Source organism: Salvelinus alpinus, chromosome 17 (assembly GCF_045679555.1).
Source record: "Salvelinus alpinus chromosome 17, SLU_Salpinus.1, whole genome shotgun sequence".
Taxonomy (NCBI): Eukaryota; Metazoa; Chordata; class Actinopteri; order Salmoniformes; family Salmonidae; genus Salvelinus; species Salvelinus alpinus.
This window is the reverse complement of record NC_092102.1, coordinates 4,039,046-4,051,869: the sequence shown is the minus strand read 5'-3', so window position 1 is coordinate 4,051,869 and position 12,824 is coordinate 4,039,046. Positions and strand designations below refer to the sequence as shown.

General features: G+C 44.8%; 1 protein-coding gene across 1 annotated transcript in view; it reads right to left on the bottom strand.

Moving 5' to 3' along the window:
* Positions 1 to 12,824, bottom strand: part of LOC139541984 (calpain-15-like) — an 89,882-nt gene that overhangs the window by 28,600 nt on the left and 48,458 nt on the right. The window contains exon 3 of the mRNA XM_071346936.1: positions 539 to 747. Coding sequence (XP_071203037.1) covers positions 539 to 747 — 209 coding nt within the window. The remainder of the gene's footprint in view (positions 1 to 538; positions 748 to 12,824) is intronic.

Here is a 12,824-nt window from a genome sequence, read left to right as displayed (position 1 = left end):
ATCCTTGGAATGCCCATCTTAAAACAATTCCCCCCCGGCTTAGACTCTAGAGGGTTAAACTCCCCCTTTCCCTCTCCCTCTTTACCTCTCTCTCCCCCCCTCCCACCTTCTCCCTTCTCTATCTGCTTTAGGCCCAGAGAGTACATCTATAGTCACTGCTCAATGATAAACTACACGGGCCACCAATGTGCTTGTTCATTCTTGCTGTTATTCCCCCTGACCTTTAAGACAAGCGATGAGAGATCACCTCTCATATGCAGAGTGGAGTTGGTTTATTCATTCAGAAACACATTAGGAATAGCCCAGGGAGGACGGAGACAAACACGGTGTCCAAGACGCACAGCAGGCACACTGAACACGCATGCCACGTGGATACACTTCTACACACACGCCACAGACACACACGCATGAACACACGCTGCTTAAGGTAGATTGTACACGGTTTGGTACCCACGCAGACACGTGCACGCGGACGCACGCACACATAGCTGAGCTACAGATACTACGACACTGCACGCGTTCAGTGACGACAACTCACCAACAGTTTCCCAGCAGGCCTTGCAGGATGTCCGAAGGCCGCGGGGTGCGGAAGACGGACCATTTGACACCCCGGTCCTTGAAGTTGTTGCAGTTGATCTCGTGGGGGCGGAGCCACTTTTTGATTCGCTGCTGGACGCTGTCACCCTCGGGGAAGCCCACGGAACACGGGCCTGGGGGGAAGCTGTCGTCCACGAAGTTCACCACGTTCTGAAAGAACGAGAGATATAGAACTCTGAGACAGAGGATTCATAACAGTCCAGCTGAGAAACACTCAAAGATCAGTAGTGTCTGATGAAATACTGCCCTGGCATGAAACATTTGCTTGGAGAGGAGAAGGCTGAACAAGGGTAACATCATACTGGCATCAAGACTAGTCGAGACAAGACTAAGTCACCACACTGAGAGAAAACGTGTATGTTGGCTGCACTCTGGAAATCCCACAATATATTGGAAATACAGTATGTGTGAACTAACAACACGTCAAATAGCCTAAACATGACACTATCAGGGATCTAAGGTTAGGCCTATAAGCCATTACAGACCCTAGCCTACAGTTTTCTGTCTGATGTCTGTGTTAAACGAATGATGATTCATTTGGAGCCCTGCAGGCCACTGCAGGAGTCACAGGATGCTGAGACAAGCACAAGGACAACCACCGGCACTGAGTGTTCATGTGGCTAAAGGAGCCTCCCCCTGCTGCACACACATAAAGACGCACACGCAGCATGGAATGTGCTGTGCTATCATATATCAAAACGCATCTCCCGAGATCAAGAAGACGGCACACTGAACTACACCGTGACGCTTCGAAACACACGGACTCGCGCTCGCCGTGAAGAACTTTCAAGCGCTCACTCGGGCTAAACATTGCTTCGTTGAAACACACCAAAAATGTTTACTTCAACATAAACGTAAGGGATCCCTGTTCAACATAACAGTTTGCATTTTTGGCTAACTGACCTACAGTACACACCCTGTGTGTCACACTATGTCACTGCCAAAACCCTGCTCGACAAACCCGAGAGGACACATACAAAGACTAGTCTATCCTATTTCCTCTGCTCACTGGCGGCAGCAGTTGGATCCCGCATCCTGAACCAGTGGAAAGTACTGTAAGCACCCCCGGCGTTGCACAGTCGGTGGAGGAAAATTCATTCGTCGCCCAACACAAAAGCCACTTCTGTCGCCCTCGACACTGTGCCAGACATCGGCAGCAGCACTTTGGCCCCTGTCCCCATTTCCCATCATGCTCCAGCAGATTTAGCCCCCCCGGGGCTGTCAGTGACTCAGTGGCTCTGTAGTTCAGAGGTATACACCGCCCTGTTTGTTGTTGGGCTTAGCCAGCAACCGATAAAGTTTTCTTTGCTTCACAGCAGTTGGGAGAGCTTTCAGCATTGGCCCTACAGACCTGCAAATAGAGAGGCCTTTTGTACTTTAGTTCCAAACACCCCTCGCCAACAACTCCGGACCTCGCAGAGACGGTAGGGTATAAGAAATTGGATAAACATGTATGAGGAGCGTGTCCACTTTCTGCACACGTCGAAATCAAAGGCAAAACGAGGACGAAGAACACGAGTCATCATGACCCGTGTAAAAAAATAGGACAGACTGCCACAGCAAGCAAGCCAGACAGACAAGACACAAACAGTCACATGCAGCGTTAGTGTCCCTTCACCTATTCTCGCCAGGTCCAGCTGTCTGAGGCCTGTTGTGAGGGCGACAGCGTAACACAGTGCTGGTCTGACTGACTGCCTGACTGTCTCCGATGGAACTGTGTTGGGTAATTCTCAAGGCTGGGCCAATGCCTGAGAGCACTCACAGTTCATGGCTAGACTATTCCGGCTAACAAAGCAAACAGCACTCCAGCTGTCTGAGTCTCTATAGAAACCTGAATCAGTACTGGGACGTTTGAATGCGGAGGGGGAGTGACTGGCACTCACTGCAACCCAGTTCGACGCTACAGCCAACCTATTGATCGTGGTAACAGTAGTGACGGATGGCTATTGAGCCGACGTGACAGTGGCACACCGCCATCACATCAAAAGAGCACCGATAACCGGCGTCATTTACAGTGGCTTATTGTAAAACACGAGCCGCTATGACCAGTTAAATCGTGTGACGGTTGAAATTTGTCCAAGTGGACAGCGCCTTGTCGCTGTTGCTTTCAGTTCAAATCCACATGTAGGCCTACTGTGTGAATTGTGCTGTTATAAAGCCTGGGCTATTTCATGGAAAACAGAAGGGACAAGAGGAACATATGATGTCGTCAACAGGAAACAATTCATATGTTCAGTTTACTCTGCACGCTCCAAAAGTTGTTGGTGGTAGCTGAGAAACAATGTTTTCACCACACAGGGCTTTACAGGTTAGAGAGAATGCCAACCTGCATCAGTGTCGTTCCCCTGTATTAAATCGTACAGAGGATGGGCACACTTGGGGCTATTTCTTTATTGCTTAAAACCTCAAGTGGAAGACCATGGAGGGATATTGTCTATGTGGATTGTTGCCTTAGTTTAAGGACAATCTATCTCAACACCATCTTTGCTGCACTCTCATATAGCTCCCGTTCTTGATCTCCTTGTCTGTGACTGGAATGGCTAGACAGGAGATATGCCTCCACAACATTGTAATCATCGAAGCTCTCTTCTCTTTGACCAAGAAGGACACAAGACCACGTCAGGAAATCCAAGACGAACCGTTACATCCTGTATCTATAGAGTGGCTTTGGAGTGGCCTGTGGCGCTCTGTGCATGCCAACTTCTGAGTGGTAGCCCTATCGTCTATATACCGGAGGAACTATTTTATCATCTTGTGTTAGGCTGAGGCAGTCATGACGCACCCCAGGGGAGATAGATGCGCTGCATGGGGGGGGGGGGGGGGGGCACAGAGTGTGCTTAGCCGACTTCACCCTCCATAAACTGAGATGTGCCGCTCGATGCTCCCCGCTGATTACATTCGCTTTAGGGAAGTGGATAATTGCTGTTACTCTACTCCCCTGTTTCTAAAAATAGAATGGCCCGTGTTCACCTTTCGTGTGCACATGGGTAGTGCCACAGCCACAGAGGAAAGGGGAAGGGGAGTTATGGTGCACGGGAGAATAGAAGTGAGAGGAGGAAGAGGAGGGTTATGATATTGGAAGTGAGGGATGAGAAAGAACATATGAAGGAATACAGTTTAAGTCGGAAGTTTACATACACCTTAGCCATTTACATTTAAACTCAGTTTTTCACAATTCCTGACATTTAATCCTAGTAAAAATTCCCTGTCTTAGGTCAGTTTGGATCACCACTTTATTTTAAGAATGTGAAATGTCAGAATAATAGTAGAGAGAATGATTAATTTCAGCTTTAATTTCTTTCATCACATTCCCAGTGGGTCAGAAGTTTACATACACTCAATTAGTATTTGGTAGCGTTGCCTTTAAGTTGTTTAACTTGGGTCAAACATTTCGGGTAGACTTCGACAAGCTTTTCACAATAAGTTGGGTGAATTTTGGCCCATTTCTCCTGACAGAGCTGGTGTAACTGAGTCAGGTTTGTAGGCTCGCACTCGCTTTTTCAGTTCTGCCCACAAATTTTCTATAGGATTGAGGTCAGGGCTTTGTGATGGCCACTCCAATACCTTGACTTTGTTGTCCTTGTGCCATTTGTTGTGCCATTTTGCAACAGCTTTGGAAGTATGCTTGGGGTCATTGTCCATTTGGAAGACCCATTTGCGACCAAGCTTTAACTTCCTGACTGATGTCTTGAGATGTTGCTTCAATATGTCCACATAATTTTCCCTCCTCTTGATGCCATCTATTTTGTGAAGTGCACCAGTCCCTCCTACAGCAAAGCACCCCCACAACATGATGCTGCCACCCCAGTGCTTCACGGTTGGGACGGTGATCTTCGGCTTGCAAGCCTCCCCCTTTTTCCTCCAAACATAACGATGGTCAACATGGCCAAACAGTTCTATTTTTGTTTCATCATACCAGAGGACATTCCTCCAAAAAGTATAATCTTTGTCCCCATGTGCAGTTGCAAACTGTAGTCTGGCTTTTTTATGGCGGTTTTGGAGCAGTGGCTTCTTCCTTGCTGAACGGCCTTTCAGGTTATGTCGATATAGGACTCGTTTTATTGTGGATATAGATACTTTTGTACCTGTTTCCTCCAGCATCTTCACAAGGTCCTTTGCTGTTGTTCTGGGATTGATTTGCACTTTTCGCACCAAAGTACGTTCATCTCTAGGAGACAGAACGCTTCTCCTTCCTGAGCGGTATGACAGCTGCGTGGTCCCATGGTGTTTATACTTACGTACTATTGTTTGTACAGATGAACGTGGTACCTTCAGGCATTTGGAAATTGCTCCCAAGGATGAACCACACTTGTGGAGGTCTACAATTTTTATTCTGAGGTCTTGAATGATTTCTTTAGATTGTCGCATGATGTCAAGCAAAGAGGCACTGATTTTGAAGGTAGGCCTTGATATACATCCACAGGTACACCTCCAATTGACTCAAATGATGTCAATTAGCCTATCAGAAGCCTCTAAAGCTTGTTTAAAGGAAACAGTCAACTTAGTGTATGTAAACTTCTGACCCACTGGAATTGTGATACAGTGAATTATAAATGAAATAATCTGTCTGTAAACAATTGTTGGAAAAATTACTTGTGTCATGCACAAAGTTGATGTCCTAATCGACTTGCCAAAACTATAGTTTGTTAACGATACATTTGTGGAGTGGTTGAAAAATGAGTTTTAATGACTCCAACCTAAGTGTATGTAAACGTCCGACTTCAACTGTACATTTAGCCTAATTGTTCCAGAGGAAGAGAGGATCTCTCTAACATCCTTCCTCTATAGCCTGCTTCCCACACACGCTTCCAAGGGTGAACCTGCAACTCACAGAGTAGCATTTGACATGAATAATGCAAGGTCGAGCCAACGTTTTGCCATGATGAACACGATACCCTCCACATGGAATGAAATGTGTGAGCGACTATGTTGCAGTTTCAATCCTCCCCCCATGACGATTTAGGCCTAGGTAAACTTGTAAACACTTCATGCCGCATTCATGATGGAATACTGTGGCTTTTTTCAATGCCGATTTAACAGTGTCGACAGCCCCCTCCTGTACTCTCTGTTCACCCATTACTGCGTGGCCATGCACGCCTCCAACTCAATCGTCAAGTTTGCAGACGACACAAAGGTAGTGGGCTTGATTACCAACAACGACGAGACGGCCTACAGGGAGGAGATGAGGGCACTCGGAGTGTGGTGTCAGGAAAACAACCTCTCACTCTACGTCAACAAAGGAGATGATTGTGGACTTCAGGAAACAACAGAGGGAGCACCCCCCCATCCACATCGACGGAACATTAGTGGAGACAAACTGAAATGGTCCACCCACAAAGACAGTGTGGTGAAGAAGGCGCAGCAGCACCTCTTCAACCTCAGGAGGCTGAAGAAATTTGGCTTGTCACCTAAAACCCTCACAAACTTTTACAGATGCACAATTGAGAGCATCCTGTCGGGCTGTATCACCGCCTGGTAAGGCAACTGCACCACTCTCAAGAGCAAGGCTCTCCAGAGGGTGGTGCGGTCTGCACAACGCATCACCGGGGGCAAACTACCTGCCCTCCAGGACACCTACAGCACCGGATGTCACAGGAAGGCCAAAAAGATGATCAAGGACAACGACCACCCGAGCCACTGCCTGTTCACCTCGCTACCATCCAGAAGTCGAGGTCAGTACAGGTGCATCAAAGCTGGGACCGAGAGACTGAAAAACAGCTTCTATCTCAAGGCCATTAGACTGTTAAACAGCCATCACTAACACAGAGAGGCTGCTGCCTACATACGGACTCAAATCCTTGCCCACTTATAGAAATGGATCACTAGCCACTTTAAATAATGCCACTTCAATAATGTTTACATATCTTACATTACTCATCTCATATGTATATACTGTATTTCATACCATCTATTGCATCTCGCCTATGCCGCTCAGCCATATATTTACATGTACATATTCTTATTCCTTCCCTTTACATTTGTGTGTATAAGGTAGTTGCTGTGGAATTGTTAGATTACTTGTTATAAATTACTGCACTGTCGGAATTAGAAGCACAAGCATTTCGCTACACTCGCATTAACATCTGCTAACCATGTGTATGTGACCAATACAATTTGATTTGGAAAACGTTAAAAAGTGAGCTAGTAACAGATGCTGCCATCTTCCCTCTTTTGTGGGCGTCGTTCCATGTCATTTCATCAGCCATGACACCTACCATCTCAGATTGTTCTGAAATCCTTTCTGTAGTTGGAAATATATAAGGTTAGCATTCCTGAAACATTATTTTGTTGAAATATAATTTGATCTGAGTAATTAAGCTAAATGACTGCACACAAATTGGGCATTTTAATTCATAGGATTCATTTAATATTCAAAAAATATAGTACCTGACAATTGACTTGGAGCAAAAAAAAAATGTTTAACACTAGCTAGGTTTCCATCGAAATGGTGACATATTATCATGTGAATATTCTAAAATCTGCATTTTAAGTATCGATCATCATGTCACCAGGATCAGACACTCAATATGTATTGGAAAGGAGCATCAAGATCACTGTGCACTTTCACCACCCTGTGAAGTTCATAAGTTATTTCATTTGTAGCCTAATAAACACTGCAATAAACTGTATGGTTTTCCCGAGTCATAGTGGGAGGATCACACACCATATCGTCGCGGGACTCCAAGTTTACTTTGATATGAAGGTTATTATATCAATATTTGTGCATAAATGTGTTTCCACAACCATTTCTTGCGCAATACATTTTACTAACACAAAAAGATCCAACCATGTCAAACCAAAAAATTATCTGTCAGCATTTATAAAATTGTACCAAAAGTCCTGTTTCCATCACAGGTGTCTTGATTTTTGTATTGTTTTTTACACAGTGTTTCTGGATGGAAATGTGTTTAAGACATGAGAAATCCACAGAAATGGTCAAAAGCCACATATGGACCCCAAAACCAGTTCTCTGACAAAGAGTATGAAGCTGCGGCTCTGAGTTTAGTTTTTTCATGCTATGTAATGTATTCTCAGTGAATTTGGTGTTGTTTTTTTCCTCCTGTTCAGAGAAATTAGTCATCGAAGTTGATAGGTTTATGTGCCATCCTAAACTCAGCAAAAACAAGAAACGTCCTCTCACTGTCAACTGCGTTTATTTTCAGCAAACTTAACATGTGTAAATATTTGTATGAACATAACAAGATTTAACAACTGAGACATAAACTGAACATGTTCCACAGACATGTGACTAACAGAAATGGAATAATGTGTCCCGGAACAAAGGGGGGGTCAAAATCAAAAGTTACAGTCAGTATCTGGTGACGCCACCAGCTGCATTAAGTACTGCAGTGCATCTCCTCCTCATGGACTGCACCAGATTTGCCAGTTCTTGCTGTGAGATGTTACCCCACTCTTCCACCAAGGCACCTGCAAGTTCCCGGACATTTCTGGGGGGAATGGCCCTAGTCCTCCCAGACGTGCTCAATGGGATTGAGAGCTGGGCTCTTCGCTGGCCATGGCAGAACACTGACATTTCTGTCTTGCAGGAAATCACGCACAGAACGAGCAGTATGGCTGGTGGTATTGTCATGCTGGAGGGTCATGTCAGGATGAGCCCGTAGGAAAAGTACCCCATGAGGGAGGAGGATGTCTTCCCTGTAACGCACAGCGTTGAGATTGCCTGCAATGACAACAAGCTCAGTCCGATGATGCTGTGACACACCGCCCCAGACCATGACGAACCCTCCACCTCCAAATCGATCCCACTCCAGAGTACAGGCCTCGGTGTAACGTTCATTCCTCGGTGTAACGTTCATTCCAAAACTGCGACTCATCAGTGAATAACACTTTTTGCCAGTCCTGTCTGGTCCAGCGATGGTGGGTTTGTGCCCATAGGCGACGTTGTTGCCGGTGATGTCTGGTGAGGATCTGCCTTACAACAGGCCTACAAGCCCTCAGTCCAGCTTCTCTCAGTCTAATGCGGACAGTCTGAGCACTGATGGAGGGATTGTGCGTTCCTGGTGTAACTCAGGCAGTTGTTGTTGCCATCCTGTACCTGTCCTGCAGGTGTGATGTCCGGATGTACCGATCCTGTGCAGGTGTTACACGTATTCTGCCACTTAGAGGACGATGAGCTGTCCGTCCTGTCTCCCTGTAGCGCTGTCTTAGGCGTCTCACAGTACGGACATTGCAATTTATTGCCCCGACCACATCTGCAGTACTCATGCCTCCTTACAGCATGCCTAAGGCACGTTCACGCAGATGAGCCGGGACCCTGGGCATCTTTCTTTTGGTGTTTTTCAGAGTCAGTAGAAAGGCCTCTTTAGTGTCCTATGTTTTCATAACTGTGACCTTAATTGCCTACCATCTGTAAGCGGTTAGTGTCTTAACGACTGTTCCACAGGTGCATGTTCATTAATTGTTTATGGTTCACTGAACAAGCATGGGCAACAGTGTTTAAACCCTTTACAATGAAGATCTGTGAAGGTATTTGGATTTTTATGAATTATCTTTGAAAGACAGGGTCCTGAAAAAGGGACGTTTCTTTTTTAGCTGAGTTTACATCCTGATATTACCAGGTTCTGACTACTAGATGGGGCTGTTCCTGCTATTATTTTTTTATGATCTCACCCTCCCCTCAAGTTTCAAGGGATAGTTCACCCAAATTACAAAATGCCAAATTGGTTTCCTTAGCCTGTAAGCAGTTTATGGACCAGGTATGACAGCATCCCATCCAAAGATGGAACCTATATTCGTATTTTCACGCTTCACATCCAAATCATCGATAAGTAACAATACTTTTTTTTAGATACTTTAGGACAGTGGTATTCAGTCGCCCCCCCCCAAAAAAAAGTATATATTGTATGGGACAATATACAAAAGTTTGAGAAAGATCATTTGAAAAATACAATTTTATTGAGTAAATGTATTTATTGGTTGCAATGAATTGAAGGTTATTTATTGATTTGAAAATTAAGTTTGTGTCATTAGATTTTGCGTGGGGTTGCGAGAAATTATAGGAGAAAAAATAAATAAATAATCGGGTCCCCAGAAATTCAGGAGGAATAAAATGGGGTGCCCACTGAAAAAGTTCCAATACCACTCCTTTAGGACAGGTTTGGACATGAAGTGTCAAAATGCTAATATAGGTTCCATTGACTTGTATTGGATTTGTGCCACAAATGCTAAAACGAATGCTAAAAAGTGGACAACAAAACCAAAGCATGGATTGCTGTCATACCTTGTTCATAGACTGCTTAAACCAATATGATATTTTGTATTTGATTATTTAAAATAAATCACCTAATTGCAGGAACAGCACCATCTAGTGGTCAGACAGAGAATATATACTATATACTCGTTGTTGCGGTGGGTTTGGCGTGGGGTGTGGGGGTCGGTGGGTCGCTTTTTACCATTTCTTTGGATTCCTCATGTCTAACTTATTGTTAAAAAAAATTGGGCCAAATCATATGTTAGGTACTATATTTATTGAAAATTATGAATCCTATACATTAAAAAAATGGCTGCAATCAATTACACTGAACATAAATATAAATGCAACATGCAAGAATTTCAATTACTTTACTGAGTTACAGTTCATATAAGGAAATCAGTCAATTGAAAAAAATCATTAGGCCCTAATCTATGAACTTCACATGACTGGGAATACAGATATGCATCTGTTGGTTACAGATCAATCAATCAAATGTATTTATAAAGCTCTTCTTACATCAGTTGATGTCACAAAGTGCTATACAGAAGCCTAAAACCCCAAACAGCAAGTAATGCAGGTGCAGAAGCATGGTGGCTAGGAAAAACTCCCTAGAAAGATACTTTAAAAAAAATAGGGCATAGAAGTTGCTGGATATTGGCGGGAACTGGTACACGCTGCTGTACATGTCGATCCAGCTAATCTGGTGAGTATGCAGGCCATGGAAGAACTGGTACATTTTCAGCTTCCGGGAATTGTGTACAGATCCTTGTGACATGAGGCCGTGCATTATCATGCTGAATCATGAGGTGATGGCGGCGGATGAATGGCACGACAATGGGCCTCAGGATCTTGTCACGGGATCTCTGTGCATTCAAATTGCCATCGATAAAATGCAATTGTGTTCGTCGTCCGTAGCTTATGCCTGCTCATACCATAACCCCACTGCCACAATGGGGCAGTCTGTTCACAACGTTGACATCAGCAAACCACTCGCCCACACGACGCCATACGTCTGTCATCTTCCTGGTAGAGTTGTAACCGGGATTCATCCGTGAAGAGCAAACTCCTCCAGTGTGCCAGTGGCCATCGAAGGTGAGCTTTTGCCCACTGAAGTCGGTTACAAAGCCGAACGGCAGTCAGGTCAAGACCCTGGTGAGGACAACGACCACACAGATGAGCTTCCTTGAGACGGTTTCTGACAGTTTGTAAAGAAATTCTTTGGTTGTGCAAACCAACAGTTTCATTAGTTGTCCGGTTGACTGGTCTCAGACGATTCCACAGGTGGAGGTCCTGGGCTGACGTGGTTACATGTGGTCTGCGGGTGTGAGTCTAGTTGGAGGCACTGCCACATTCTCTAAAACAACGTTGGAGGTGGCTTATGGTAGAGAAATTAAAATTAAAATCTCTGGCAATAGCTCTGGTGGACATTCCTGCAGTCAGAATACCAATTGCACACTCCCTCAAAACTTGACATCTGTGGCATTGTGTTGTGTTATAAAACTGCACATCTTAGAGATGCCTTTTAATGTCCCCCAGCACAAGGTGCACCTGTGTAATGACCATGCTGTTTAATCAGCTTCTTGATATGTCACACCTGTCAGATGGATGGATTATCTTGGCAAAGGAGAAATTGTACATTTGTTTACATCATTTGAGAGAAATAAGCTTTTTGTGAGTATGGATTACTTGGATATTTTATTTCAGCTCATGAAACATGAGACCAACACTTTACATGTTGCATTTATATTTTGTTCAGTATACTAAAAGACCCAACGAGTCGTTTTGGGTCAGTGCTCGTGCATAAGCACTTTGATTGGTCGGATTTAGTCACACCAGATACTGACTGGTTCTTTGACTGGTTCACCCCTACCTTTTTATAAAAACTCCCCAACGGGCTCGGGAGAGGCGAAGGTCGAGTAATGCATGGTCCGAAACATGACCCGCCAAACCATGCTGCTTAACACCCGCCCACTTAACTCGGAAGCCAGCTGCACCAATGTGTCGGATGAAACACCGTTCAACTGACGACCGCTGACAGCCTGCGGGCACCCGGCCCACCACAAGGAGTCACTAGAGCACGATGAGCCAAGTAAAGCCCCCCGGCCAAACCCTCCCCTAACCCGGACGACACTGGGCCAAGTGTGCGCCGCCCTAAGGGACTCCCGCTGTATCACGGCCGGTTGTGACACAGCCTGGGATCAAACCCGGGTTTGTAATGACACCTCAAGCACTACAATGTAGTGCCTTAGACCGCTGCGCCACCTGGGAGGCCTCCCCCTACGTTTTTTAAAGGTATCTGTGACCAACAGACGCATATCTGTTTTCCCCGTCATGTGAAATCCATAGTTGTGGGCCTAATGAATTGATTTCAATTGACTGATTTCCTCATATGAACTGTAATTCGGTAAAATCATTGAAATTGTTGCATGTTGTGTTTATATTTTTGCTCAGTATTGTTAGGTTCTAAATAACAGAGTAAGACATTTGACGGACACTATAAAAGTTCATTCCCCCAAAGGATCAAACATCTGAACAGACAAAGCACATATTCACACACTCACTGATATTTAACCCTTTCTCATGTGCTGAGCCCCTCCTTACGCATCTGAACGGCCAATACCCCTTTGTTGCTATCCAGAACATTAGTGATATATGTTCTTCCTCACTTCATATAACCTGACCTCTGCCCGAATTCCTCACTCCTCCCCAACTCACGGGCTGTCATGGTGACTTGTATCAGACCGTGTCTCTTCTCCTCCCATAGGACCCCCGATGGCTAACAATAACACATCCTGACATAATGTAAAGGTTACACATTACCCTTTCTCCCTCAGTGAAATGAATAAGTAGATTTCATGATTTCAACGTTTAAGAAATCAGGAACCCCTCAGTATATTTAACAACGAGTGGTGGGGAAAAGGGACGCCAATCTACATTAGGATATTTTAATCTGGAGATTAGGTTGTAATTAGGTTTTCTCCATTTATGAAAATAACTTGATTCTTTTTTCCAG